The 25,632-nt window shown below is 41.1% G+C and overlaps 1 protein-coding gene across 1 annotated transcript in view; it reads left to right on the top strand.

The window, feature by feature from the left end:
* SLC12A2 (solute carrier family 12 member 2) overlaps positions 1-25,632 on the top strand; it is a 129,741-nt gene that overhangs the window by 52,409 nt on the left and 51,700 nt on the right. The window contains exons 4-15 of the mRNA XM_044275861.1: positions 1,090-1,165; positions 4,222-4,317; positions 11,846-11,985; positions 13,349-13,459; positions 15,536-15,644; positions 18,301-18,428; positions 18,515-18,599; positions 19,513-19,661; positions 22,024-22,131; positions 23,564-23,687; positions 24,440-24,541; positions 25,258-25,413. Coding sequence (XP_044131796.1) covers positions 1,090-1,165; positions 4,222-4,317; positions 11,846-11,985; positions 13,349-13,459; positions 15,536-15,644; positions 18,301-18,428; positions 18,515-18,599; positions 19,513-19,661; positions 22,024-22,131; positions 23,564-23,687; positions 24,440-24,541; positions 25,258-25,413 — 1,384 coding nt within the window. The remainder of the gene's footprint in view (positions 1-1,089; positions 1,166-4,221; positions 4,318-11,845; positions 11,986-13,348; positions 13,460-15,535; positions 15,645-18,300; positions 18,429-18,514; positions 18,600-19,512; positions 19,662-22,023; positions 22,132-23,563; positions 23,688-24,439; positions 24,542-25,257; positions 25,414-25,632) is intronic.

Below are 25,632 nucleotides of genomic sequence, written 5' to 3'. Positions count from 1 at the left end.
CTGACGCGGGACCGAATGAGTGACGCAACGTTGCCTGCTTGCTCGCTGCTTTGATAGTGAGCACTGCAACAGGTGATTAGTTTAATAAAGAAGCACCACTGCCAGGGGATGAACTGAAGAGACATTCTGCATGTGAAGACCGCTGTGACCAGGGCCCAGTGTAATGGGGTCACTATTGACTGTAACACACAGGGACATGAGGGGACCCATTAATGACTGTAATACTGGTGGAAATGAGGAGACCCTGACTGTGACACATGGGGACACTAATACCACCAGCATAAGGTGCTATATGCTTGTCATCTTCATTCCCCCCAAAATAACTGTGACAGACCCCCTTTTAGTTCAAAACCCACCAAAAGCACCCCATTTGGTTCCCAACATTTTTTTCTTTCCTTATTTTCCTCCTCAAAAACCTAGGTGCCTCTTATCAGGCGAAGAATAGGGTCGATTAGATTCTTCTTCTATCCTGTCGATACATGATTAATGTCCATTGTGGGAGAACTTCTTTCACATTTTGTTTAGAGATTGCTTCGAACAGGGCCTCTACCATTACATTTTAGTTTTATATCTTTCTAGAACTGCCCCAATTATTTCATAATCTAGCATTTTTGAGTGTTTATATAATGTTTTTTTTCCACACTGATCAATGGAAAGCAATATTACAGCAAACTGGTGTATTATTATTCTTTTGATGTGCTGTGTCACCGTATTGGACACCGATATTGCCCCCAGGTCAAACTCTTGTTTGCTTTCTTGATTTTATGACTTTCAAGAGTTGCTTTAGTATTAAGATTTATACTACTAAGTTGAGTTTATTTCCCTATGGTGCTAGCTGTATTTATTTTTATCATCAGCGTGTCATATCAATGATTGCTTACACATGCTTTACATTACGATAACAAATTGTAATTCTAGTCTGTTTTTAATCCCAAATCATAATTAAGACCATAAACTGAATATACAGAAAACTTATAGAAGATAATGATGGAATGGGTTTAATCCGTTTATATGTTCCTTGAAGGTCAATTTGCTCTTGTTTTTGTTTTTTTATGTTTATGTTGCTCTTTTTTTCTGCTTGTCACCTAGGTACGATGCATGCTGAATATATGGGGTGTGATGCTATTCATTCGGTTGTCGTGGATTGTCGGCCACGCTGGAATCGGTGCGTTTTTCTGATTGTTCATGGGTTTGCTTTGAAGGAGAGCCTCCTGCTTCAGATTGAATTTTTTTTTCCCCCTAATAATAAGACATGAAAGCATGTTGCATCAGAGATTTGCTTTAGCGGAGCAGAAGATGCAGAGTCAGATATGAAGACTTACATAAATTCTCCCTGTGAAATTCCAGACAATCCAGAGATGCAACAGCAATTTTAACTTGAATGTCAAAGAGGCAGTGTTTGATGTTTGCTCTCGGCTCGGAGAGCATATCTTTAAAATTCCAGATACTTACCTCACATGCCGTGAACTACTTTTGATTGCGTTATGCTTGATGTAAACCAGTTTCATAACATGCCTAAAATGTGCAAAGAAATCAAAATTGGGCATCAGTCAGCACATCCCAGTGCGCAGGTGCACGCTGCCATGGCTGAAAACACAAAAGCAAAAAACAAACAGTGCAACTGCACTCTGCAAACATAAATATTCAAGTTAATAAATTTGCGTTCCACACTCGCTATAGAAAATGTAAAATGATAATGCTGCGTTATAAATGTGAGATTCTTGGCAAATACATTTTGCACAAAATTTGTGCCCGTCTGCCGGCGTCAAGGCCATCTCATTAAGACGGGAACCTTAACCCTAAATACCACAAATATATATATCTATATCTCTTGGGCTCGGCATGCATGTGGAACCTGCATTCCCTAAATGTAATGGAGGCTGGTATGGCACCAGTGAATGTGGTATTTAGGGTTAAGGTTCCCGTCTTAATGAGATCGCCTTGACGCCGGCAGATGGGCACAAATTTTGTACAAAATGTATTTGCCAAGAATCTCACATTTATAACGCAGCATTTCACATTTTCTATAGTGAGTGTGGCACGATTGTATTTACTTTTTTTTTTTTTTTTTTTTTTTTTTTTTGTTTTAAATTAGTCTTTATTTAATTTTCACACAAGGAACAAATCCACAAAAATCAGGTAAACCGAGATCCACCAGTCCTAATTAATAAGTACAGTTCCTTTTTTTTTCTTTCCCTATCTTCTCCCGTTTCCCATCCTACACCCCCCCCCCCCTCCGCGTAGGGACGTGAGAGATAAAAAAAAAAAAAAAAAACACTAAAGTAACCACTTTTCCCACACTTGGTCGAGATTTATTGACCTTTTTATATAGTTCTCCATCACTCGTTCTTCTTTAATTAAATTGTCTACCATTTTTCTCCATTGTCCCACTGTCGGTAGATCTACTTTTATCCATTGCCTAAGTATGAGCAGTCTGGCCTGAAACAGTACTTTATTCAAGACCAGTCGAGTTTTTTTATTTAGTTTCAAATGTTCAGTTGCCCCTAGAATACCAATTATTGGGTCATTGGGCAGCCGGACTTTCAGGAGCAAGAATATGGTTTCCATTATTTCTGTCCAATATCTATGGAGCTTGGGACATCTCCAAAAACAGTGCATTAAATCTGCTCTCTCCTCCCCACATTTTGGACACTTATCTGTTGCTTTCACACCCATTCTTTTCAACATCCATGGAGATCGATGTAATCTATGCACTATAAAAAATTGTGAGATCTTATGAGAGCCCCTATCGGAGATTGTAGCATAGTTTCTAAGGGCATCTTTCCAATTTTCTTCTGTAAGGGATCCAAGATCTTTTTCCCATTTTCCTAGAGCTAGCATTGTGATCTTTTTTCTCTTCCCACCCATCAAAAGCCTATATCTCCTTGCTGTTGTTCCTACTCCTTCTCCTACTGTAATGAATTTATCCAACCTATCTGATTTTTCCCTTCTATACCTATCCTCCTGTACCACTGTCCGCAATGCATTCCTAAGTTGGAGATATTTATACGTGTCAGTATGGGGGATCCCAAATTCCAACACCATTGTGTTGAAATCTTTCAACTTGTCTTCCTCAAAGATCTGGTCTAGATATTTCATTCCTTTTTTCTGCCAATCTATATAGTCCCTTATTGTTTCTAATTCTTTTAAATTAACATTTTTCCATATCGGTGTGTATTTCAAAAACCCTTTAATCTCCAATATCTTCTTAATTTCCCCCCATACGTATTCTATTAAGTTTAATATTCTATTCTCTGAATTTTTTTTACCCAAAAAACCTGACTCCAACACCTCTAAGTGATTCCCTCCCTCTTTCCAACCCCATCTATTTAATTCTTGCCTACCCACTTGAGTGTCTAAGCTACCCTTAATATTCCCGTATTGAATTATTAAATAATAAAGAAACAAATTAGGAACCGCTAGACCTCCATCCTGCACTGGGAGCTGGAGGACTTCCTTCTTTATCCGAGGAATCGCGCCTTTCCAGATGAGGTCCCCCATTAGTCTTTCTAATAATTTAAAGGTAGTCTGCGATATTCTCACTGGAGCATTTTGCAATATATAGAGTATCTTTGGGAGAAAGACCATTTTTATTAAATTTACCCTACCTTGAATTGACATTGGCAGTTTTTTCCATATATGTATTTTAGTTCTTAATTCTTTAATTAGGGGGAGGACATTTAATTTTTCACGATTGTATTTACTTGATATGCCTAAAATGTCTTTGTTGCCAAGTGCAGCAACACAAGCCTGCTTTTTTTTTTTTTTTTTTTTTTTCTACCTTTTGCGTGGTAATTTGGTAAGCACCTCCACATTTCCCACTGCTTTAGAAAGAAAAAAACCAATAATGGTACACCTATGGCATGAGCCACAATTTGACTTGCAAACGGTGGGTTCACATCACGTTTTATGCCTCCGTTTGACGTATACAGTATGTTAGGGGGAAAAAAAAAAAAAAAAAAACCGCAGCACACCATGTTCTTGTATCCTGCACAATCCTGTATTTTTTAGGCCAAGTTCACATTTCAGTTATTTCCATCAGTTATTGTGAGCCAAAACCAGGTGCTGGTCACAAGCACAGAACAAGAGTAAATCGTTCCATTATACCTTATCTTTGAGTAGGGTGTGAAAGCTTTGATAACGCCCCCATGTATATTTACTTTGTTGCATCCTACTTCAAAGCTCTGTGTGAAAGTTTCTGTTTTCTTCTCTTTTTCCCAGGTTTAACCATTGTTGTCATTGGCATGGCCACCGTGGTGACGACCATCACTGGATTGTCTACTTCGGCCATTGCTACAAATGGCTTTGTAAGAGGAGGTAACTAACTTTATTATGACCTTCGGTTCTCCTTCTGCTGCTGACGCTTTGTCTCCAAAGGGCCAGATTATTTTAGTTTCAGCTCAGCTGATTATCTAGAGTAACAGTCATCTATGTTACCTTTTATCATGTTCGCCTGTTACCGACGTGCATCATCTTATTATGCGTTCCATTTCAGAGGGTGGTATATAATACAGCATTTACGAAAATCAAAGCTTGTGTTCCGGCTCTTAATGCGATCATTGCTGGTCCTGCTGGGGTCAGGACAGCCTCATGCATTATATATTTGTGTCTTAAGAATAGCTATGCTCAGCAGCATCTAAGACTTCCTGCATTTTGAAGAGCGCCTACTGAGACTACACTAATAAAGGGTTCATTTTCTCCTAACATTATGACTGCCTTGAATTTACAAGCAATATATTTCCCGTTAAATGTTTTTTCTTATTGTAAAATAATGGTGCAGATTAATCGTTAATAATAGTGTAGGCTTTCTTGACACATTGCCTGGGGAGCATGCTCATGGAGATGCGATTACCTTCTAGTCTGGGAGTGTCTGCTTCTGCCTCACAGTCCAAGAAGAAAGATTCAAAATGCCTCTTAAGGGAACAGGCCTAGTCACATAAATGTCTGGACTTGCACAGATCCTAAATTTATTGGTTGCGCATGTTACAGTGGCTTCTGGATATAATATTTTCAATGTACTATGGACCCTGAAGAAGATCCTTTCCTATGCATAAAGAGTGATTTGCAGCTTTTATATGTAGTTACTTGCGTCATTCGTATTGCAGATCTCCTTGTTCTTCTAAGGCTACTTTCACACTGGCGTTTTGGCTTTCTGTTTGTGAGATCCGTTCAGGGCTCTCACAAGCGGTCCAAAACGGATCTGTTTTCCCCTAATGCATTCTGAATGGAAAAGGATCCACTCAGAATGCATCAGTTTGCCTCCGTTTCGTCTCCATTCTGGCTTTGGAAGTGGACACCAAAGCTCTGCTTGCAGCGTTTTGGTGTCCGTCTGACGAAACGGAGCCAAACCGATCCGTCCTCACACACAATGTAAGTCAATGGAGACGGATTCTATGACAGAAAACAGATCCGTCCTCGATTGACTTTCAGTGGTGTTCAAGACGGATCCATCTTGGCTATGTTAAAGATGATACAACCGTCTGCATCCGTTCAGAACGGATCCGTTTGTATCATCTGAACGGATCCGTCTGTGCAGATCCATGACGGATCCGCACCAAACGCGAGTGTGAAAGTAGCCTTACTTTGGGTTGACATTTTGGGGTTCTTCGTAACTAGTTATTAGTTATCCATATAACTGTATCGGAATTAATATTATACCTCAAGAAAAAACGCTGTTCCGCAGTTTCTAGCTATATTGTTTATTTGAAAGTGCCATTAATTCCATGGCGCTGTACATCTGAGACGGGTTTCACATAGATGATATAATTCTTTATCCCATACAAATTGTAACCATTCATTCTCCACGTTCCCAGTCATTGTGATCATTGTGGACCTCGAGAGCTGGACTTGACAATCCCCATTTCCAGCAATTGAAATTGGTGCCAGAAAAAGCCCTTGTGTGAAGCTGTTTATCTTCTAGTGAGTAGAAGGATGAATCACATGTAAATCTTGGCTCTATGTGTTCCTACGAGGAGCGTGGCTGACATGATAAAAATGTCACTTCTTGTTGTTTCACTCTTTTTAATGCCGTTTGGTCGGGCTTCACGTTGTTACCTCACTGAACACCAATGACTGTGGTAGAGTTTTGCTTAAAATTTCTTTGCGGAAGTCACCTAGTTCCTAGTTTCTTCCTTATTTGGCTCCTCTCCTTCTTTAAGTGTACTACTTGTGAAAATCGATTACTTCTGTGTAAGAACAGCAAACCGTGTCAGATTCTAGCTAAATGATAGAAAAATGGGATGAGAACCTTGTATCGTTATATAGGAAACTACAGCACCCAGTTGTTAAAGCTTTCTGTAAGTAGTAGTACCCCCACAGCTGGAGAGCTACTAGTTACTGAACAATATGCCGTAGTAAGAAACTTCTGCTTCCTTCAGCCATATATGTAATGCCAGAGAATACTAAGGTTTGTCACCCTGGGGCAAGCAGAAAGCGCTTCATTGGCTGTGTGCGTCCCTTATTAGAGAGATCTCGTATAAAGGGGTTCTCTGGGGATAATCCGTTTTTAGCAAGTGTCTGCAGTAGGGTTGTTGCGGGTATCGAAATTTCGATACCCAATCGATACTTTTGTCCCGGTATCGATACGATACCGGGATTTCCGTTTTTTCGATACTGGGCTGCGCTTCTGGGCAGTCTAGTATCTCTGAACATGAGCGCGCTGCTATCGGCGCGCTCATGTTCTCTCTCAGCAGCACGGGGAGAAGGAAGCTGTCCTCCCTCCCCCTGTGCTGCTGCCGCTGCCACCAATGAGAAGCGAGGGGCGGAGGAGGGGCGGCAATGAGAAGAGAGGGGCGGAGGAGGGGCGGGCGCACTGCGCCACCAATGATAGGATTATTTCCACACAGAGCGGCGCCCAGCGATGTCCCAGCACTCACCATTAATCCTGGGCGCCGCTCCGTTCGCCTGCAGTGCTCCATTACTGTCTCCTCTCCTGCTCCACTTGCTGCTGATTACTATCGGAGCGATGGGAGGAGACATCAGCTTCACTAGTGGGCGTTCCTTCTCCCTGCGCTGCGATTGGACAGCGCTACAGCCAGGGAGAAGGAACGCCCACTAGTGAATCTGATGTCTCCTCCCATCGCTCCGATAGTAATCAGCAGCATGTGGAGCAGGAGAGGAGACAGTAATGGAGCACTGCAGGCGAACGGAGCGGCGCCCAGGACTAATGGTGAGTGCTGAGACATTGCTGGGCGCCGCTCTGTGTGGCCTGATAGTGAAAGTCTGGACTCATATACAGTAGTCAGTCTTTAACACATACAGGAGGCGGGTGCCGGCAGCAAAATCGCATTGCCGGCACCCTGCCCCTGACAGGGAGCTGCGATCTGCCGCTGATCTGCCAGTACCCGCCTCCTGTATAAAGGGGTAGTTATCATTGGTGGTGCAGTGTGCCGCCCCCCCCTCAACCCCCCCCATCCCATTAAAATCATTGGTGGCACAGTGCGCCGGCCCCTCTCAACCCCCCAGTATTAAAATCATTGGTGGCAGTGGCCACAGGGACCTCTCCCCTCCCCCTCATTGGTGGTGCAGTGGCAGCTTCTGATCGGAGCCCCAGCTGTGTAAGCCTGGGGCTCCAATCGGTTACCATGGCAGCCAGGACGCTACAGAAGCCCTGGTTGCCATGGTAACATCCCTGATGCTGTGTGCACAAAGCACAGAGCAGCAGGGACAGTGTGGAGTCCTATTCAGCCTGATAGAGATCTATCAGGCTGAATAGGAAAAGGGATGAAAGATCCCAGGTTCTAGCCCCTAAGGGGGAAATAGTTATTAAATAAAAAGTGTAAAAAAAACAAACAAAAAACACTAAAATATGAAGTATAAATCACCCCCTTTTCCCAATTTCACATATAAAATATATAAATAATAAACATATTACATCGCCACGTCAGAAAAGTCCAAACTATTAAAATATATTAAAAAAATCTAGGTGGTGAATGCCGGAACAGAAAAAATAAAATAAAAACTGTGCGATTCGCCTTTTTTAAAAATGAGGAATGCACGTGGCTTTTTTTGTTTATTTTTTTCGAATGGTATCGAGTATCGCAATCCTTTTTATGGTATCGAAACCGAATCAAAAAATTGGTATCGCAACAACTCTAGTCTGCAGCGCGCCTCTCTAAACAGAAGGTTCATACTTACTTGCTCTGGTCCTCCATGTTGCTTCTGCTGTGTCCATGTTCCAGGCCCTGCGGTGTTTACGTTCGGCTCCTATATATATAAGAAGGACGTATATATGCATGTATGTATGTATGTTCTGCGATCACTCAAAAACGCAACCATCGATTTCAATGAAACTTGGTATACACACCCCTTGCTACCTGGAAATAAATCTTGTGGGGGTCTCAGCTCTCTAGGACGCACCATTCCTGAGAGATTCCCAAAAAATGACCTGCATTAGCCAATACAAGCCTGCAAGTCCTTCTCTTCATATCCCAACTGCCATACACACGGTCACATGTCCCTTATCAGCCAATAGAAGCTCGCAGGCCCTTAGTCTCCACATACACACAGTTTTACTCCAGGTTTCCATAACAACCCAGCCATTTTTCTTCACTGCTGTAGGTCAGCTTTAGGCTAGGGCTAGATGACTGTGTCGCGCGACAATAAGTTGCACGACACATAGGGCACAACTACACTGCTACATGTGTGGCACGACATTGATGTTGCACCAATGTCGCGCAACATTTTTCGTAATGATAGACTATGATGTCGCACTGCGACACTTGACATGCTGCGACGCGACAGTGGCAGAAAAAATCCATCTCGGATGGATTTTTTGCAACTGTCGTATTGCAGTCGCAGCATGTCACATGTAGCACTGCAACACCATAGTCTATCATTATAAATATTGTTGAGACACAATGTCCCGCGACACATGTCGTTGTGTAGCCCTAGCATTAAAAGGGCAGGCCACTGTGGAGGTCTGTGTTAAAGGGGCGGACACTGTGGAGGTCACTGGGCAGCAGGGTACTGTGAGGTGACTGTTAAGGCAGCGGGGTACTGTGGAGGTCACTGTCAAGGTAGGCGAGTGCTGTGAAACTCTGTTAAAGGGGCGGGCTGCTGTGAAGGTGCCATTTTAAAGTGGCATGGCACTGTGGGGGGTCAGTGTTGAGGGGTAGGGGACTGTGGCGTTCACTGTTAAAGGGGCGGGGTGCTGTAGAGGTCACTGTTATGGGGAATACTGTCTATTTTATCTTTTAATAACACACACAAACATTAAATGAAACAAACAAAAGTGTAAATAAATAGACAAAATAAAAAAGCTACCACATGTAGCTGTAGAGGCAGCTTCTAGCTCTGCTTCTGTTAACCATAACCATATATCCTATATATAAAACTCACTCTTAACCAATGGAGACAGAATGAAAGTATTTAAAATATATATATATATGTGAAAACAAGACTTTATTATTATTTTTTTCCCTTTTTTATATTTACATCTTCCTGATTATAAAAAGTAAAAAAATAAAAGATTTCTGAAATTCAAATGACTTGTATCGCCAACAAAAAAAAAGCTCAAAAATGATTTACAAAACTAAATGGGAAAGAAAAGTTATGGCTTCCAAAGGCACATGTGCTTAGAAATGGAAAATGTGCCTGGTTAGGGAGGGGGGTAATTAGCCTAGTCTTTAAGTGGTTAATATTTAGGTTTTCCCTAATATTGGATTCACCCATCGTCTAATATGTATGAGGGTGTACCAACAAAGATGGCAGATATTGGGGGAAAGAAGGGGAAAGTATATGGAATTTCAACATGCCTGATCCTTTTGTTCTGACTGTTCTGTGTTCTTTATTGTAATATGTTTGCGCCATATAAAATAACACAATGAATTAATGTGTGGCGAACCCAAGTTACAAGGATTGTTGATCAGCAACAATTCTAGACAATATAAACCTACACAGAAAAATGCCAGACCGCTTATACTAATCAATTCTTTATTACAAAAATCACAATGTTTGCATAATTAAATACAGACATGATTAAAACAAAGTGCAGGAGATAAAAAACGACATCACTGGAGGAGATCTACAGCGGATCCAAGTCCATTATTATTCAACATGATTATCATTCACTAAAGTGCATGTGCAACAAATGAGGAGTATATTATAAATGATAAATAGTAGACATTTGAACATTTACCCATGCTGTTTCTCCTCCAGGATGGCGCCAACCATCATGTTGAATAATAATGGACTTGGATCCGCTGTAGATCTCCTCCAGTGATGTCGTTTTTTATCTCCTGCACTTTGTTTTAATCATGTCTGTATTTAATTATGCAAACATTGTGATTTTTGTAATAAAGAATTGATTAGTATAAGCGGTTTGGCATTTTTCTGTGTAGGTTTATATATATATATATGATAGCTGCCATAGGCTTAACCTATTACTTGGACAAATAATTAACCCCTGGTTGGGGTAAATATCGGATGTTACAATTCTAGACAAACTGCTAAACCTTAAAATCTATTGATGTATCCCTCTACATGCAATTCTTTGCTCTTTCGAGTGCATAATCAGTTACACTTCCCCTTTAAATTTCTCTACAGTTACTCGTATAGCTCAATGTATGCACAGATGGAAATCACAAGAAGCAGATGACCCAGTAGTATGTCTTATAGAGACTTCACAGCACTGAGCTTGGGGAATTAAAGGAAATATATAGACATATCAGTGTGTGCGTTGGCTTTCACTTTTAGCGATACCATGAGAAGGGAAGTCATATGACCACTGCACTTCCAGTTTTGTGAGCTCTTTTTTATATACTGGAATCTTTGTGCCTCTGTAGATCTCCCTGTGTATTCCTGCTACTGCCGAATAACCGGTGTCCGGTCTTCTACTATAATGGCCGACACCACTAGTGCATAAGCTGTACTTCTAATACCCTTTGCAATTCTGGGGCTTAGGTGGCTCTCCGCAGGAGCAGGACGCCAAACAGATCAGTGCTAATGTCCAATGTTGCAGATCTTGGCTGCCAGCATTGGGGAGGGAGACAGGGCTGAGCGAGTATTGCTGGCTGGGAACTTATTAGTGAGGTAATAGCAGTAATACAGCACATGAGAACAACTTTCAGTAGCAGGATGATATTGCAGTCTACTTGCCTTCGCTGTGCTAACAGTAGATCTCATTTCACGCTTTGGCTTCTACTGCTGGTAGTGCACTATAGTAGCAGCTAAGCATTCCTAATACAATGCATTTGGAATAATGCTTTCACATTTTATTATGTTGTGGCCTTGTGCTAACATAAGAACTGTTTTTTTTGTTTTGTTTTTCCCCATCATTTTTAACTTAATACCCCATAATGAGAAAGTGAAAACAGAATGCTCGAAATCTTTTCAAAATTCATGGAAAAGAAAAAACTAAAAAACCTTTGGCAGTGATTACAGCCTCCAATCTTCTTGGGTATTATACCACAAGGTTTGCACTCCTGGATTTGAGCATAGACTATAATGGGGTCCGTTATGTTTCCACTCAGAAGATGATTTTGAAGCGGAGACAAAAGTCCTGCATGCACAACTTTGGTCTCCGCTCCAAAAGCATCCTCTGAGCGGAAACATAACGGACCCCATTATAGTCTTTAGGCTCCGTTATGTGCCTTCTCCGTCCTAAATGGAGCAGGAGAACGGAAAGGTTGAACTGTGATGTGAAAGAAGCTTTAGAGTTCTGGTTGGATTAGGGGCAAATTTTAATTATGGCCAGATATGTAAAAATTGTTGGATTTCAGAAAAAAGTCAAATGCCAGTGCCCATCTGTCAGCTATGGTCAATTAGATCTTAATTTGCTTATAATTGTTCATCTGTGTTTGTGTTGTGCTTTACGTTCATATAATGTTTTTTTTCTCTGTTTTAGGAGGTGCATATTACTTAATTTCCCGAAGTTTGGGACCAGAATTTGGTGGTGCAATTGGGCTAATTTTTGCATTTGCCAATGCAGTTGCAGTTGCCATGTATGTGGTGGGCTTTGCTGAAACTGTTGTGGAATTACTACAGGTATATGAAATATTGTACATGTACACAATATATGTGTGATATTTACTTATATGCTACTATTAGTTCAGTGAAGATAACATTTCTCTCAACATCAGAATTGTTCACGTTTGTAAAGGATAATTTTACAATTATTATAAATTAAAACGATATACCGACCCCTTAAAAACGCTGCCCCAGGACCTGCAAATAGTTACATTAAATAAACCAGCTTAGGGTGGGTTCACATCAGTTTTTTGCAATCCGTTTAATGAATATGTTGGGTAAAAAAAAAAATACAAAAGCTTAGTACACTACGTATTTGTATCCTGCATAGTACGGTAAAAAAAAGTATGTAATTATGTAAGTCTGGTAAAAGCCCTTTAAAGGGGATATCAGAGACTATAAAAAAAAATGTACTGCATATGCTCGGACCCCTCACACTGAATATACTTACCTGGCTGCCCGCTCCCTGTGCCGCTCCTGGCCCCCGCACCGCCACTGCTGCATCTTCCCATGTGCGGATGAAAACATCCAGTGTCTGGGGGGAGCAGCCAATGGCAGGCGGTGACTGAGACGAGCCTCCCTAGCGTCACCTGTGATGCTAGGGAGACTCATCCCCATCACCGCCTACCATTGGCTGCTCCCCCTTCCCCGCACGTGGAGAAGCGGCAGCAGCGGTGAGGGGACATTTTTATTTATTTTTGTCTCTGATAACTCCTTTTAAGGCTTAGAATGCTTTTAAGTGGTTTTAGCAGAAATGTCTTTCAAGTCCTTCTGTCATTGGTAGTCACATGCATCTGTTGTCCTATGTAGTAGCATCTGAAGCACTTGTCCATACCAGATGGTAAAATAGTGTGCTCTACCCACGCTTATACTTTTTAATATGTTAAACAATAAGTGGCTGAAACTATGACTTTATTTAGTTTGGCTTCACGGAGTGACTGAGGGTGTAGACGGTAACCATAATGTCTTTTTTCCAATACTCTGCCTACGAATTAGTCAAGTTTTCCTGTACCTCTTTCTAGAAACCCAGCAAGTGCCAGGCACAAGGAAAGTGTGCGAGCAGGGGGTCCTGAGCACAGTGCGGTTGTCATCAGCTCCGCTCAGTGCCTTTCATAGGAATGCTGTAAACATCTGCTCAGTGTACCTAGACCTTCCGCACATGTTCTTCTCTCAGGCACACTGCATGGCTGTTTATGCACACAGAAGGCTTTCTGTATTCTGTCTCCTGTCACTAAGTGAACTCGGTCAGACAGCCAAAGAACAGTGTAGTCTAACGGGCTGGTATATGGATCAGTGACGTACTATTTCTGTACATGTATGCATTAGACGTAATAATCTGTTACTCTTTTATGTAGGATAACGCTGTTAATATCTTATATAGGAAAGCAACGCTGTGATGGTGGATGAACTGAATGACATTCGAATCATAGGCGCAATCACAGTTGTTTTGCTGCTGGGTATCTCTGTAGCAGGAATGGAGTGGGAAGCGAAAGTAAGTCAATCAAGTCACCTCTTCAATCCTCTGCAGATGATTTGGCTGCTACCCGCTAGTCTTTGTTTTAGGCTACTTTCACACTTGCGTTTTGGCTTTCCGTTTGTGGTATCCATTCAGGGCTCTCACAAGCGGTCTAAAACGGTTCAGTTTTACCCTAATGCGTTCTGAATGGAAAAGGATCTGCTCAGAATGCATCAGTTTGCCTCCGATCAGTCACCATTCAGATCTGGAGGCGGACACCAAAGCACTGCCTGCAGCGTTTTTCTGTCCGCCATGTGGTGCGGAGCAAGACCGATCCGTCCTGGCACACAGTGTAAGTCAATATGGACGGATCCGTTTTCTCTGACACAATAGAAAACTGATCCGTCACCCATTGACTTTTAATGGTGTTCAAGACGGATGGCTATAGAAGACATAATACAACCGAATCCGTTCTTCATGAGTAAAAAAAAAAAAATGCAGTAAAAAAAAAAAAAATATTATGACACATACCATCCCAACAGCGTGTTTTAAATAAATGGGGTCCTAGTTTATGTTTGGGAGTTCTCCTGCTGCATATGCTAAATGCGTTCATGTAATGTGACGTAAATATAGCCTAAGGACTCATGCACACGAATGTAATTTCTTTCCGTGTCCGTTCCGTGTTTTTTTTTTTTTTTTTTTTTTTTTTTTTTGGCTCCGTATACGGTCCGCAAAATTCATTACAATGCATTCAGTTCCACAAAAAAATAGAACATGTCCTATTATTGTCGGCATTACAGACAAGGATAGTACTGTTCTATTAGAGGCCAGCTGTTCCATTCTGCAAAATATGGAATGCACACGGACATCATCAGTATTTTTTGCGGACCCCAAATTACATACGGTCGTGTGCATGAGGCCTAAGAGGGAATCAGAGTCTTTTAGGCTGGGGGAGGATTCACCCATTTTGGAAGTTTGCATGCAGAGGTAAATGTACTGAAGGCAAGTCATACATTATGGGGCAGATTTACTAATGCTGTCTAAAAGTGAGACTAGACAGTCTTAGGGTCCATTCACACATCCATGTGTGTTTTGCAGATCCACGGATTCGCAAAACACGGATACCGGCAATTGCGGACAATAATAGGGCATGTTCTATTTTTTTTTCGGGAGCGGAAATGCGGACCCGGAAGTGCGGGTCTGCATTTCCGGATCGGGCCGCACAATGTGCGGCCCCATAGAAATGAATGGGTCTGCGGAACGGAATTGCGGATGTGTGAATGGAGCCTTAAACTGAGCCAGATTTATCGCGCTGGCTGGTGCTTGATGATAAATCTGGTGCACCCTAAGATAGACTAATCTAACTTTACACCACCTATTTGTTGGTGTAGTTTACTTTTTTTTTTGGGTGCAAAGTGTGGCATTTAAGCCATGCCCCTTTTTGTGAAGCCATTGTCGGAGAAGACACAACAAGGGGGAGATTTGATATCCCTTGTGCCAGAAAAGTGGCTTTAAAAAGTCACAAGCTGTGTGTTTGTGACTTTTTAAATGTGAATTTTTTGTTTAAAAAAATAAAATATCACAAGTGCCTCTTTTAACACCACTCTTGCACATTGCCAAAAAGCAGAGGGGCAAGGGCAGGCCAATAACCAAGTCAAATTTATCCTCCTTTACACCAGTTTTCTGGTGCAAATGAAGCCAGAAATCTATGGTAGCGCAGTGCTGCTATAGATATCTGTTTAGGTGCACAGACTGTTGGAGGATGCACCTAAGTTATGACAAAGAAGGCCTCGTCGTAAATTGGGCACGTCGTCCGGCAGTGCAGGAAAGAGCCAGTCTTGATAAATCTCCCTCTAAGTGTCCAAAACGCTTAATAAATGTGATGCAAAGCATGTGCACCGTTTTTTGGGTGCAAATTGCACTAGAATTCTGGCACAGTTTGATTAGGAAATCTCCCCAGATGTCTGTAAATGCACCTATACAAATCTTTCTAAACCGTGCCCGCTGTCTGATGCCAAGATCGCTGGTACAGTACTTTGTGTATAATTGGTATGTTTGTTCTGGAGTATGTCTCCATATTGTTAATAATTCTGTTACATTATGTTTTCACAGGCCCAAATTGTGCTGTTGGTGATTTTATTGTTGGCAATAGCTGACTTCTTTATAGGAACAGTTATTCCAATGGAGGACAAGAAGGCCAAAGGATTCTTTAGTTACAAAGGTATTTGTTGTAATGGAAGCTACAAAAATAACATTTCAAGTAAAATGAACCTGTCTAGTGATTTCTGTGCAGGAGATGATAGAGCACGATTTCTGAGTAAAAAGAAGAATAAATCCTGATAGGACTCCTAGCAGAGACTGAGAGTCCTGATTATCCCGTCTCCACACAGTGATTGACAGCCTTCTGTATATACACACTGATACAGGGGGAGCTTTCAACCATGTGTGAGCAGGATAATCAGGACTCTTACTGTGTCTCCTAGGAGTCCTGTAAGGATTTATTCTGCTTTTACTCAGAAATCCTACTCCAAATCATATAAACCTATACAGGTCCTTCTAAAAAAATTAGCATATTGTGATAAAGTTCATTATTTTCTGTAATGTACTGATAAACATTAGACTTTCATATATTTTAGATTCATTACACACCAACTGAAGTAGTTCAAGCCTTTTTCTTGTTTTAATATTGATGATTTTGGCATACAGCTCATGAAAACCCCAAATTCCTATCTAAAAAAATTAGCATATTTCATCCGACCAATAAAAGAAGTGTTTTTAATACAAAAAAAAGTCAACCTTCAAATAATTATGTTCAGTTATGCACTCAATACTTGGTCTGGAATCCTTTTGCAGAAATGACTGCTTCAATGCGGCGTGGCATGGAGGCAATCAGCCTGTGGCACTGCTGAGGTGTTATGGAGGCCCAGGATGCTTCGATAGCGGCCTTAAGCTCATCCAGAGTGTTGGGTCTTGCGTCTCTCAACTTTCTCTTCCCAATATCCCACAGATTCTCTATGGGGTTCAGGTCAGGAGAGTTGGCAGGCCAATTGAGCCCAGTAATACCATGGTCAGTAAACCATTTACCAGTGGTTTTGGCACTGTGAGCAGGTGCCAGGCTGTGCTGAAAAATGAAATCTTCATCTCCATAAAGCTTTTCAGCAGATGGAAGCATGAAGTGCTCCAAAATCTCCTGATAGCTAGCTGCATTGACCCTGCCCTTGATAAAACACAGTGGACCAACACCAGCAGCTGACATGGCACCCCAGACCATCACTGACTGTGGCTACTTGACACTGGACTTCAGGCATTTTGGCATTTCCCTCTCCCCAGTCTTCCTCCAGACTCTGGCACCTTGATTTCCGAATGACATGCAAAATTTGCTTTCATCCGAAAAAAGTACTTTGGACTACTGAGCAACAGTCCAGTGCTGCTTCTCTGTAGCCCAGGTCAGGCGCTTCTGCCGCTGTTTCTGGTTCAAAAGTGGCTTGACCTGGGGAATGGGGCACTTGTAGTCCATTTCCTGCACACGCCTGTACACTGTGGCTCTGGATGTTTCTACTCCAGACTCAGTCCACTGCTTCCGCAGGTCCCCCAAGGTCTGGAATCGGTCCTTCTCCACAATCTTCCTCAGGGTCCGGTCACCTCTTCTCGTTGTGCAGCGTTTTCTGCCACACTTTTTCCTTCCCACAGACTTCCCACTGAGGTGCCTTGATACAGCACTCTGGGAACAGCCTATTCCTTCAGAAATTTCTTTCTGTGTCTTACCCTCTTGCTTGAGGGTGTCAATGATGGCCTTCTGGACAGAGGTCAGGACGGCAGTCTTACCCATGATTGCGGTTTTGAGTAATGAACCAGGCTGGGAGTTTTTAAAAGCCTCAGGAATCTTTTGCAGGTGGTTAGAGTTAATTAGTTGATTCAGATGATTAGGTTAATAGCTCGTTTAGAGAACCTTTTCATGATATGCTAATTTTTTTAGATAGGAATTTTGGGTTTTCATGAGCTGTATGCCAAAATCATCAATATTAAAACAATAAAAGGCTTTAACTACTTCAGTTGTGTATAATAAATCTAAAATATATGAAAGTCTAATGTTTATCAGTACACTAGAGAAAATAATGAACTTTATCACAATATGCTAATTTTTTTAGAAGGACCTGTATATCTGAGCCCATAGGAGGACTTTCATCCGTGTCTTTACTTCACAATAATGGCATGAAAAAGTTGGAAATGATGGCATATGCAATATTTGTGCCATAATTTGCGACTTTTAGAAGTTCTCGCCAGATTTTAAAAGTATTAAGGAAAGGTGTGTGGCTTGGGGGGGGGGGGGCCTTAGTGTAGCCCGCCGTATTAACCGTAACTTGCACCAGAAACTGGCCTGTTATAGATCAGCTTCAGACTTCAGTTTCTGGTATCTGCTTCTTAAGAAATTAAATACGATCTATGCAGATGCATGTAGCTTGTGATCAGTAATGTCATTTGCACAGTGAAAGTAAAAAGATGCTTGTCAGGATTGCATTTGCTTTTGTTTAGAGGGAGTCTGTCACCTCCAAAATCGTATTCGAAGTAATCGTACTACCATGTAGGGTAGGTGCCCCACAACATTATTTTAAGTCTTAGGGACTGTCAATCAAACAAGAGGGGGAGGGCTGGGCGACATTATCATTAGAGCGATGTTGCACTGAAAACCTTATTTGCGTAAAATTTAAAAAGGAGGATTTTCGTGGATTAGAGGGCCAGACTTTCACTAGAAAGGTATGGGTATGATTTGAGGGCTCCTACCCTGTGTGGCAGTATGCTTAGTTTGAAACCGGTATTTGGAGTGAACAGACTCCCATTAAAGCCAGTAGTTGAGCTTGCATTTACTTTTCTTTTAGCTGAAATTTTCAGTGAAAACTTTGGGCCAGCTTTCCGGAATGAAGAAACTTTCTTTAGTATCTTTGCCATTTTCTTCCCTGCTGCGACTGGTATCTTAGCAGGAGCAAATATCTCAGGTGATCTTACGGTGAGTATTTTCTGGGGAAGTAGATGGCAAAGTATTTCTGGTACCTAGGTGTTATTTAACCCATGTATCTGTTCTGTATTCTCCAGGACCCACAACAAGCCATACCAAAAGGCACACTGTTGGCTATTCTAGTAACAACTATAGTGTACATGGGCGTTGCAGTGTCTGTGGGTAAGAAACCAGGCATTTAATGTTTTCCAATGACTGCTCCTTCCAGTTGTAATGTAATGACCTACAACGTAATTCGGTCACCAAAAATTCCATGTTTTCTTTAGGTTGCATTAAGGGCTCGTTCACACGAACGTTTTTGCGTTCCGTATACGGGCCATTTATTGCGTTCCGTATACGGAACCATTAATTTCAATGGGTCCACAAAAGAAACGAAATTTACTCCGTGAGCATTCAGTTTCCGTATGTCCGCAATTCCGTTCCGCTAGATTTTCAGTCTTGTCCTATTCTTGTCCGCAAATCACGGTCCGTGGCTCAATTCAAGTCAATGGGTCCGCAAAAAAAAGGAACACATATGGAAATGCATCCGTATGTCTTCCGTATCCGTTCCGTTTTTTGCGGAACCATCTATTGAAAATGTTATGCCCAGCCCAATTTTTTCTATGTAAGTACTGTATATGCCATACAAAAAAACTGTGTTTGTTAGCTTTAGGTCTATGGGTGTTTTTTTTTAAATCGCAGTATTTTCTCACTATAGGGTTTATTCATTCATTTTCTCATACATTTTCTGTATCAAGGGAAAAAAAACGCATATTAAAGCCATAAAAAAATGCATGTAACGTAAGTAAAAATAAAATATATTTTCTATTAAAGGTGTTTGTTTAACCTGCAAATTTGTGTGACTATTTACCACGGGTGGTCGAGGTTGCAGTTGTTGCATCCAGCCTCCCTGTGGAGACCCAGGCTCACAGACACTATAAAGCCACAAAATCAATGGAAAACAATACCGTTTTATTCAGTATACTAGGAAACCTTGCTACTGCACTAAAACTGTTGCCAAATTACCACACAAATGCTCTTGTCTTTTTCCAGTTTTTCCTTCATCCATATGGCCTGTTTTTCTTATCTCCACCAGGCTCATGTGTCATACGAGATGCCTCCGGAAATGTTAATGACACCCTTTCGTACGCTGCGACAAACTGCACAGATGCTTCTTGTAAATTAGGTTATAACTTTACATCCTGTATACCAGACTGTAAATATGGACTGATGAACAACTTTCAGGTATCCGAATGTATATCTTATCCTTTTTGTTTATTGGGAATCTTGGTTTCTCCAAACTGGAGCATTTTTGTAGTACACTTCATTAGGGAAAGATGTTTCTTTGTTCTAGAAAACAGGGTGTAAAGTCTTCTTAGCAAAGCCCTAACTTGAGCACTGCTAAAGAGGGGTCCATCTTCAGCATTTTAATGAGCGCTGAAGACTCCTGTGTGTAACAAGTCAGACAGGCAGGTTGAGGTGCAGTGATGGGGCAAATGTAAAAAGTCGGGAATGGGGTAGTGTCAAGAAGCAGGCTGGGAGGCTCTGTACGTTACACACAGGCGTCTTCAGCTGTCAGTAGAATGCTGAAGACTGAATCCGTTATTGCTAACAAAATTCTCTACACCCTGTTCTCTAGTAAAAAAGAAACAAATATGCTTACCTGCTCCTCAATTCTGTTCCAGCTTGGTGGATCCACCACTGTGTTTACTGCACTTCGGTCCAAGCATTAAACCCTAAATGGCATGTGACCTAGCAGTGACATGCCGCTTGGGGACATATCGCCACTGCAGCAGTGCACATGTCCCATGCCAGAATGTAAAGGCAGTGACTGAAGCGCAGTGAAGACAGTGGTGGACCCAGTAAGCCGGAACTGAGTGTCATGGAGCAGGTATGCATGCTTCCCTTGACAGGTCCTGCTGGGTGGTGAAGTTGGATAAACCCCTTTAAAGAGGACCTGTCACCAGTGATAGCCAGTTTGCAGTGTTCGCCCGCGAACACATGTGATCTGCCATCTTAAAGGGAACCTGTCACCAGTTTTATGGTGTCCGAACTAAGGGCAACATAAATAAGTGACTGATTCTCTTAGAAAAATGCTGGGTCACTTTCTTTAATTGACCCAGTCAATCTGCCAACATCTTGTATTGAAAATCTCCAGCTGATGAGTCAGATTGACAGTTATTTTCCATATGAATCAGCAGCAGGTGGGAAGGGGAGTGGCTATATCTCTGAATTAAATAAACGCTGAACTCAATGACATCACGCTGGACTCAAATCAGCTCATTAGCATGCGGCATGTGGCATCTTTGTGTGTGTATATTATGAGGTAACCATTTGTCACACCAGTAAGTGAATACATCTAAGGTACTTTTTAGTAGTTAATGATTGTATATAATTAGTTAGATTATAATCAAATATCCAAATGACAGGTTCCCTTTAACTGACAAGTCCGGCGAGGCACAGGTAAGTCCTTACCTGTGTGCGAGCCGGTCTAAAATGAAATGCGGTCTCCAGGAGCAGGCAGTCCAGGGGTCGTTTTTCGGACTTGTCAGTTAAGATGGCAGATCGCATGTGTTCGCGGGCGAACACTGCGAACTGGCCATCTCTACCTGTCACCACAAAATGTAATGCAATCTGACAGGACTATGTTATAGAACAGGAGGAGCTGAGCAGATTGATATATTGTTTTATGGGAAAAGATTCAGTAAAACCCGTACTTTATGCCATTTATATTTTTGCCTTTTGACTGACAGCTGTACACACAGTGCTATTAATCACTGATAACACCTCTCTCCTGTACCGATAGCTGTTCACAGGAAGTGAAAAAAGCTGAGATATAAATGTATAAATTACAAGTTTTACTGAATCTTTTCCCACAGAAATATATATCGGCCTCCTTCTGCTCTATGCTACTGCACTCTCAGATGGCATTTCATTTTGTGGTGACAGGTCCTCTTTAAGTTTACTGCAAAATGTGAGTCGCTATATATACACAATTCTTTGGATTGTCCCCCACTCCCCTCGTTGTTTTTGGCACGGCTTAAAGAGGACCTTTCACTAAGTATACAGACATGGAGAGCGGCGCCCGGGGGATCTCACTGCACTTACTATTATCCCAGGGCGCCGCTCCGTTCTCCTGCTATGCCCTTCGGTACCTTCGGTGAAAGGTCCTCTTTAAAGGCTCTGGTGCATTTTTATCATTTTTATCTCCATTGGGCTTTCATTATGTGTAAATGAAGTTGAAGTCAAGAATATATTAATTAGATTTGAGAGCAAAATCTTTTCTCTTTTAGTGAAACATCCTTTAGAAAATGCATTTGTACTTTTTATAGATCTTTCCTGCATAAATCTCAGCTAATATGATTGATATGATGTATCGCTGTTTGTTAGAGAAATATTTCGCCCATTCTTGCACTGATGTCTTTAGAGTCATTATAGTGAGACGACAAGTCTCCAGTGCTGCTCACCATTGAAAAGTGGCAACCTAGTCCATGCAATGCCTTTTATTTCTTGGGTTTTGACTCTGGCACTTGCCCTATCCTGTCTGTATGTTTTTTGAATGCGTTATGTACTCAGTGTCAACAATCAAACTCTACTTCCCTTTTAGGTCATGGGCATGGTGTCTGGATTTGCACCACTTATTTCAGCAGGAATCTTCTCTGCCACCCTTTCATCAGCACTTGCCTCCTTAGTGAGTGCACCAAAGGTTTTCCAGGTGAGCTCTTTATACTAGCATGTATAGAGGAAACGTGACCTGTTCTTTATATGCTCACCTCTTTACTCTGTAGTTGACCATCAATGAGTACTTTCTATTTTGATGTATACAATTTTCCTTGCTGTGGTAATCCAAATTGCGCCTAGTTACAAAAAAAATTGGATTTGCTCCCAATACAAGTGATCACTATTCTGAAAGTAAGCTTGCGGGTCTATGTTTCAATCAAACTCTTGTTTTACATCTTGCAGCTACCATCAGTGATGTGTAGAAGCTGTTTACTTAAAGTGATTATCACTCCAGCAAATGGCCTTTATCATGTAGACAAAGTGAATACAAGGCACTTACTAATGTATTGTGATTTTCCATATTGCCTCCTTTGCTGGCTGAATTCATTTTTCCATACACTGCTCCTATCCAGGGGGAGTTACAACCACCCTGCAATCCAGCAGCGCTGGCATTAGTCTCTGACACATTTTCCTGTAATGTGTAAGCATGGCCACCTCTGCTGGATTGTAGGGTGGTCGTAACCCCTGGCAATATGGACAATCACAATACATTAGTAAGTGCCTTGTATTTGTCTACATGATAATTGCCATTTGCTGAAGTGAGACAACCCCTTTAAAGACTATGGACACAAATTGGAAACCATTTTTATTGATTTTTACATAGATTTTGGCTTGAAAATAATTTATTCTATGTATGTTTGGCCTATGCAGCTTCTTTGTTTTACATTACATAGCTAGCTGCTAACTGGTTTCCAGTGCCTCTGACCTATACTGAATGATCTTCTGAGCGGATTTATTTGACTGATTTATTTGATCAGGAGAAGTCAGAGACTGAAGGGAGACAGAGCTATCAGACACGTAGGCTATTGGGTCTATCACACAGGAGCTTTCTGAGGTTGCTATGTAGTGTAAAACAGAAGCTGCAGAATGCATACAATGTTAAAAAATGTCTAGCAAAAACCTATTGCAACAAAAAAAAACAATTTCTTAGCCCAAATTGCATTTTAATCTATAATTTGTAAAAATGGCCCCACAATTGTCCACTGACGAGACAAAGCTGCAGCTCATAATAGAGCTCTAAAAAAAAACACTCTTACTGGGTAACGGCTGTTTGTTTAGTTTTTTTGAAAATTATACTAATTGATGATACTGTAATTTCCTACGTGGCTCCAAGCTTAAGCATCTCTTAATATGAAATAGACTTACAGCACGTAACTTATTGAATATTTGTAGTTTAAAAGGAAGTTTATGCACCAATGCCTTCTGATTTTGCTGATATTTTGTACTCCTTCATAGAAGACTAATAAATGATTTTTACTGTATGCTAGCTATATTTTTTTCCTTGGGGGTTGTTCAGATTGTGTGTCTTGTTTGTACAGCATAAATACATTTTATATCTTCCTTGATTAAACCTTTTTTCTCCCAAGGCCCTATGCAAAGACAATATTTATCCTGGTCTTCAAATATTTGCTAAAGGATATGGCAAGAACAACGAACCACTTCGGGGATATCTGCTCACCTTCTTAATTGCATTGGGGTTCATATTAATTGGTTGGTGTGTTTTAGTTTTTTTCTCTTGGAGGGTGGGGGAGTTTAGTTTTGAATCAGGGATATGATACTCCATCCTCTTACTTGTATGTGCAAAGTTAAAAGATTTTTATAAATTACGCTTTTCAGTCATTTTCAGATCTTAGTAAAAATAAAGCCACCAGGAAGATTCTGAGATGTATTAAGCTGGTATAACGAAAAAGTTGAGCAGCTACCTATAGCAACCATTCAGATTCTACCTTTTTTATTCAATAAAATTCCTGTCCTAATTGGGTTTATGGGTGACTAGACCACATTTCCCTTTTACTCTTTTTGATAAATCTCCATAAAGTTTATTGTGGCTGAAAGATAGAAGATTGATTTCTTAGCAAGTTCAGGTGCAAGATAGATGGCACTTGGATGGTCTGGTATGAAAGTAAGGTTGAGGGGGAGACATGGAGATGTTAGGCTACTTTCACATCTGCGGCAACAATTCTGGCAGAGAACCACCTGATGGAATTCTCCGGATCAGGCACCGCAGGATACAAACGAAATGCTGAGAATCAGCCGGACACGACCTGCTGCATGCTGCGCTTTGTGTCTGGCCAATTCTCAGCCGTTTTGGTGGATCTCCTTGCCGCATAAAATGAGTAGCATAAAATGAGTCTCTAATTCTATGGATTGTAAACCAACCAATGATGTTTTGCACAAGTATTGCAAATTACAACTACATTTTTAATTCATAATTTAAAGTTTTGGATGTTTTCCTCTTTCAGCTGAACTGAATGTGATTGCTCCAATCATTTCAAACTTCTTCCTGGCATCCTATGCCTTAATAAACTTCTCAGTGTTTCACGCTTCACTTGCAAAGTCTCCAGGTAAGACATGCCTATGTTTTTGGTTTTCTTCCCTCTTCTAAATGTTTTTCTACACATCTATACGAATACATAGGGTTGTGCTTTATTGCGACTTCTGCCTTTTTCACATCAGTGTTGTGTTTTCCTTTTTTCTTTTCCATCATTTCAATCCCCGTTTGCTTGTATGGGTCACTTTGAGCTCAGTTTGTGTCCATTCAAACAAGTTTTAATTATTTTTGATGGGAGAAAAAGCGCCGTCTGCTGTGCTTGTTCCCACCAACAATAAGGAACTTTTTTTATATCTGCTTTGAAATCAATGAATTATGTCATTGATCCTTTTAACAGAATTTTTTTTTTTCTGTTCCTCTGACAGAACAGAAATATGCAAAACACAACGCTGATATGAACAAGCCCCCATTTCATTTGGTGATCAAGAATAGGCAATTCTAGCTAGTTCACCAAGTTCATTCCCAACATCACACTAGAGCGTTATTTGCTGATAAGAGCCTCCTGTTCCTGAGATACGTGCGCCCTGTATGATCATTACTACTGTCAGGAATCGGCCAACGCAAGTCATGGTCATGTGCACTAGGGATGAGCGAATCGCTAATGTACACAGTCTGAATTTGGTGATCCAGTGATGGACATCTTTAAGATGAATTTATACTGTATCCAGAGAGATGCTACGTTTTTATATGATCTGTGGTGACTCTTATTTATTTTATTTTTCCTGACAGGTTGGCGTCCAGCGTTTAAATACTACAATATGTGGGTGTCTCTAATTGGAGCCCTTCTTTGCTGTGGGGTCATGTTTGTTATTAACTGGCAGGCTGCTCTTTTAACATATGTCATTGTCATTGGATTGTATATATACGTTACATACAAGAAGCCTGGTAAGTTTACATCTATTTTGACAGATTATACTGAACCGTTTGTAAGTGACCATAACTGAAAAAGGAATTCGGTAAATTTAACATTGACAGATTTGTTGATTTGATCTCCGACCCTAGATATTGCTGCTTGGGACTTATTTGACATAAGAAGTAATACGTTCTTAGTCACGGTCCTTTCAATGGTGGCAGCCCTTAAACACGGCTATATTGTGTGAAGAC

Source organism: Bufo gargarizans, chromosome 1 (genome assembly GCF_014858855.1).
Source record: "Bufo gargarizans isolate SCDJY-AF-19 chromosome 1, ASM1485885v1, whole genome shotgun sequence".
NCBI lineage: Eukaryota > Metazoa > Chordata > Amphibia > Anura > Bufonidae > Bufo > Bufo gargarizans.
The sequence above is the reverse complement of the archived record's forward strand: the minus strand, read 5'-3'. Positions and strand labels throughout refer to the sequence as shown.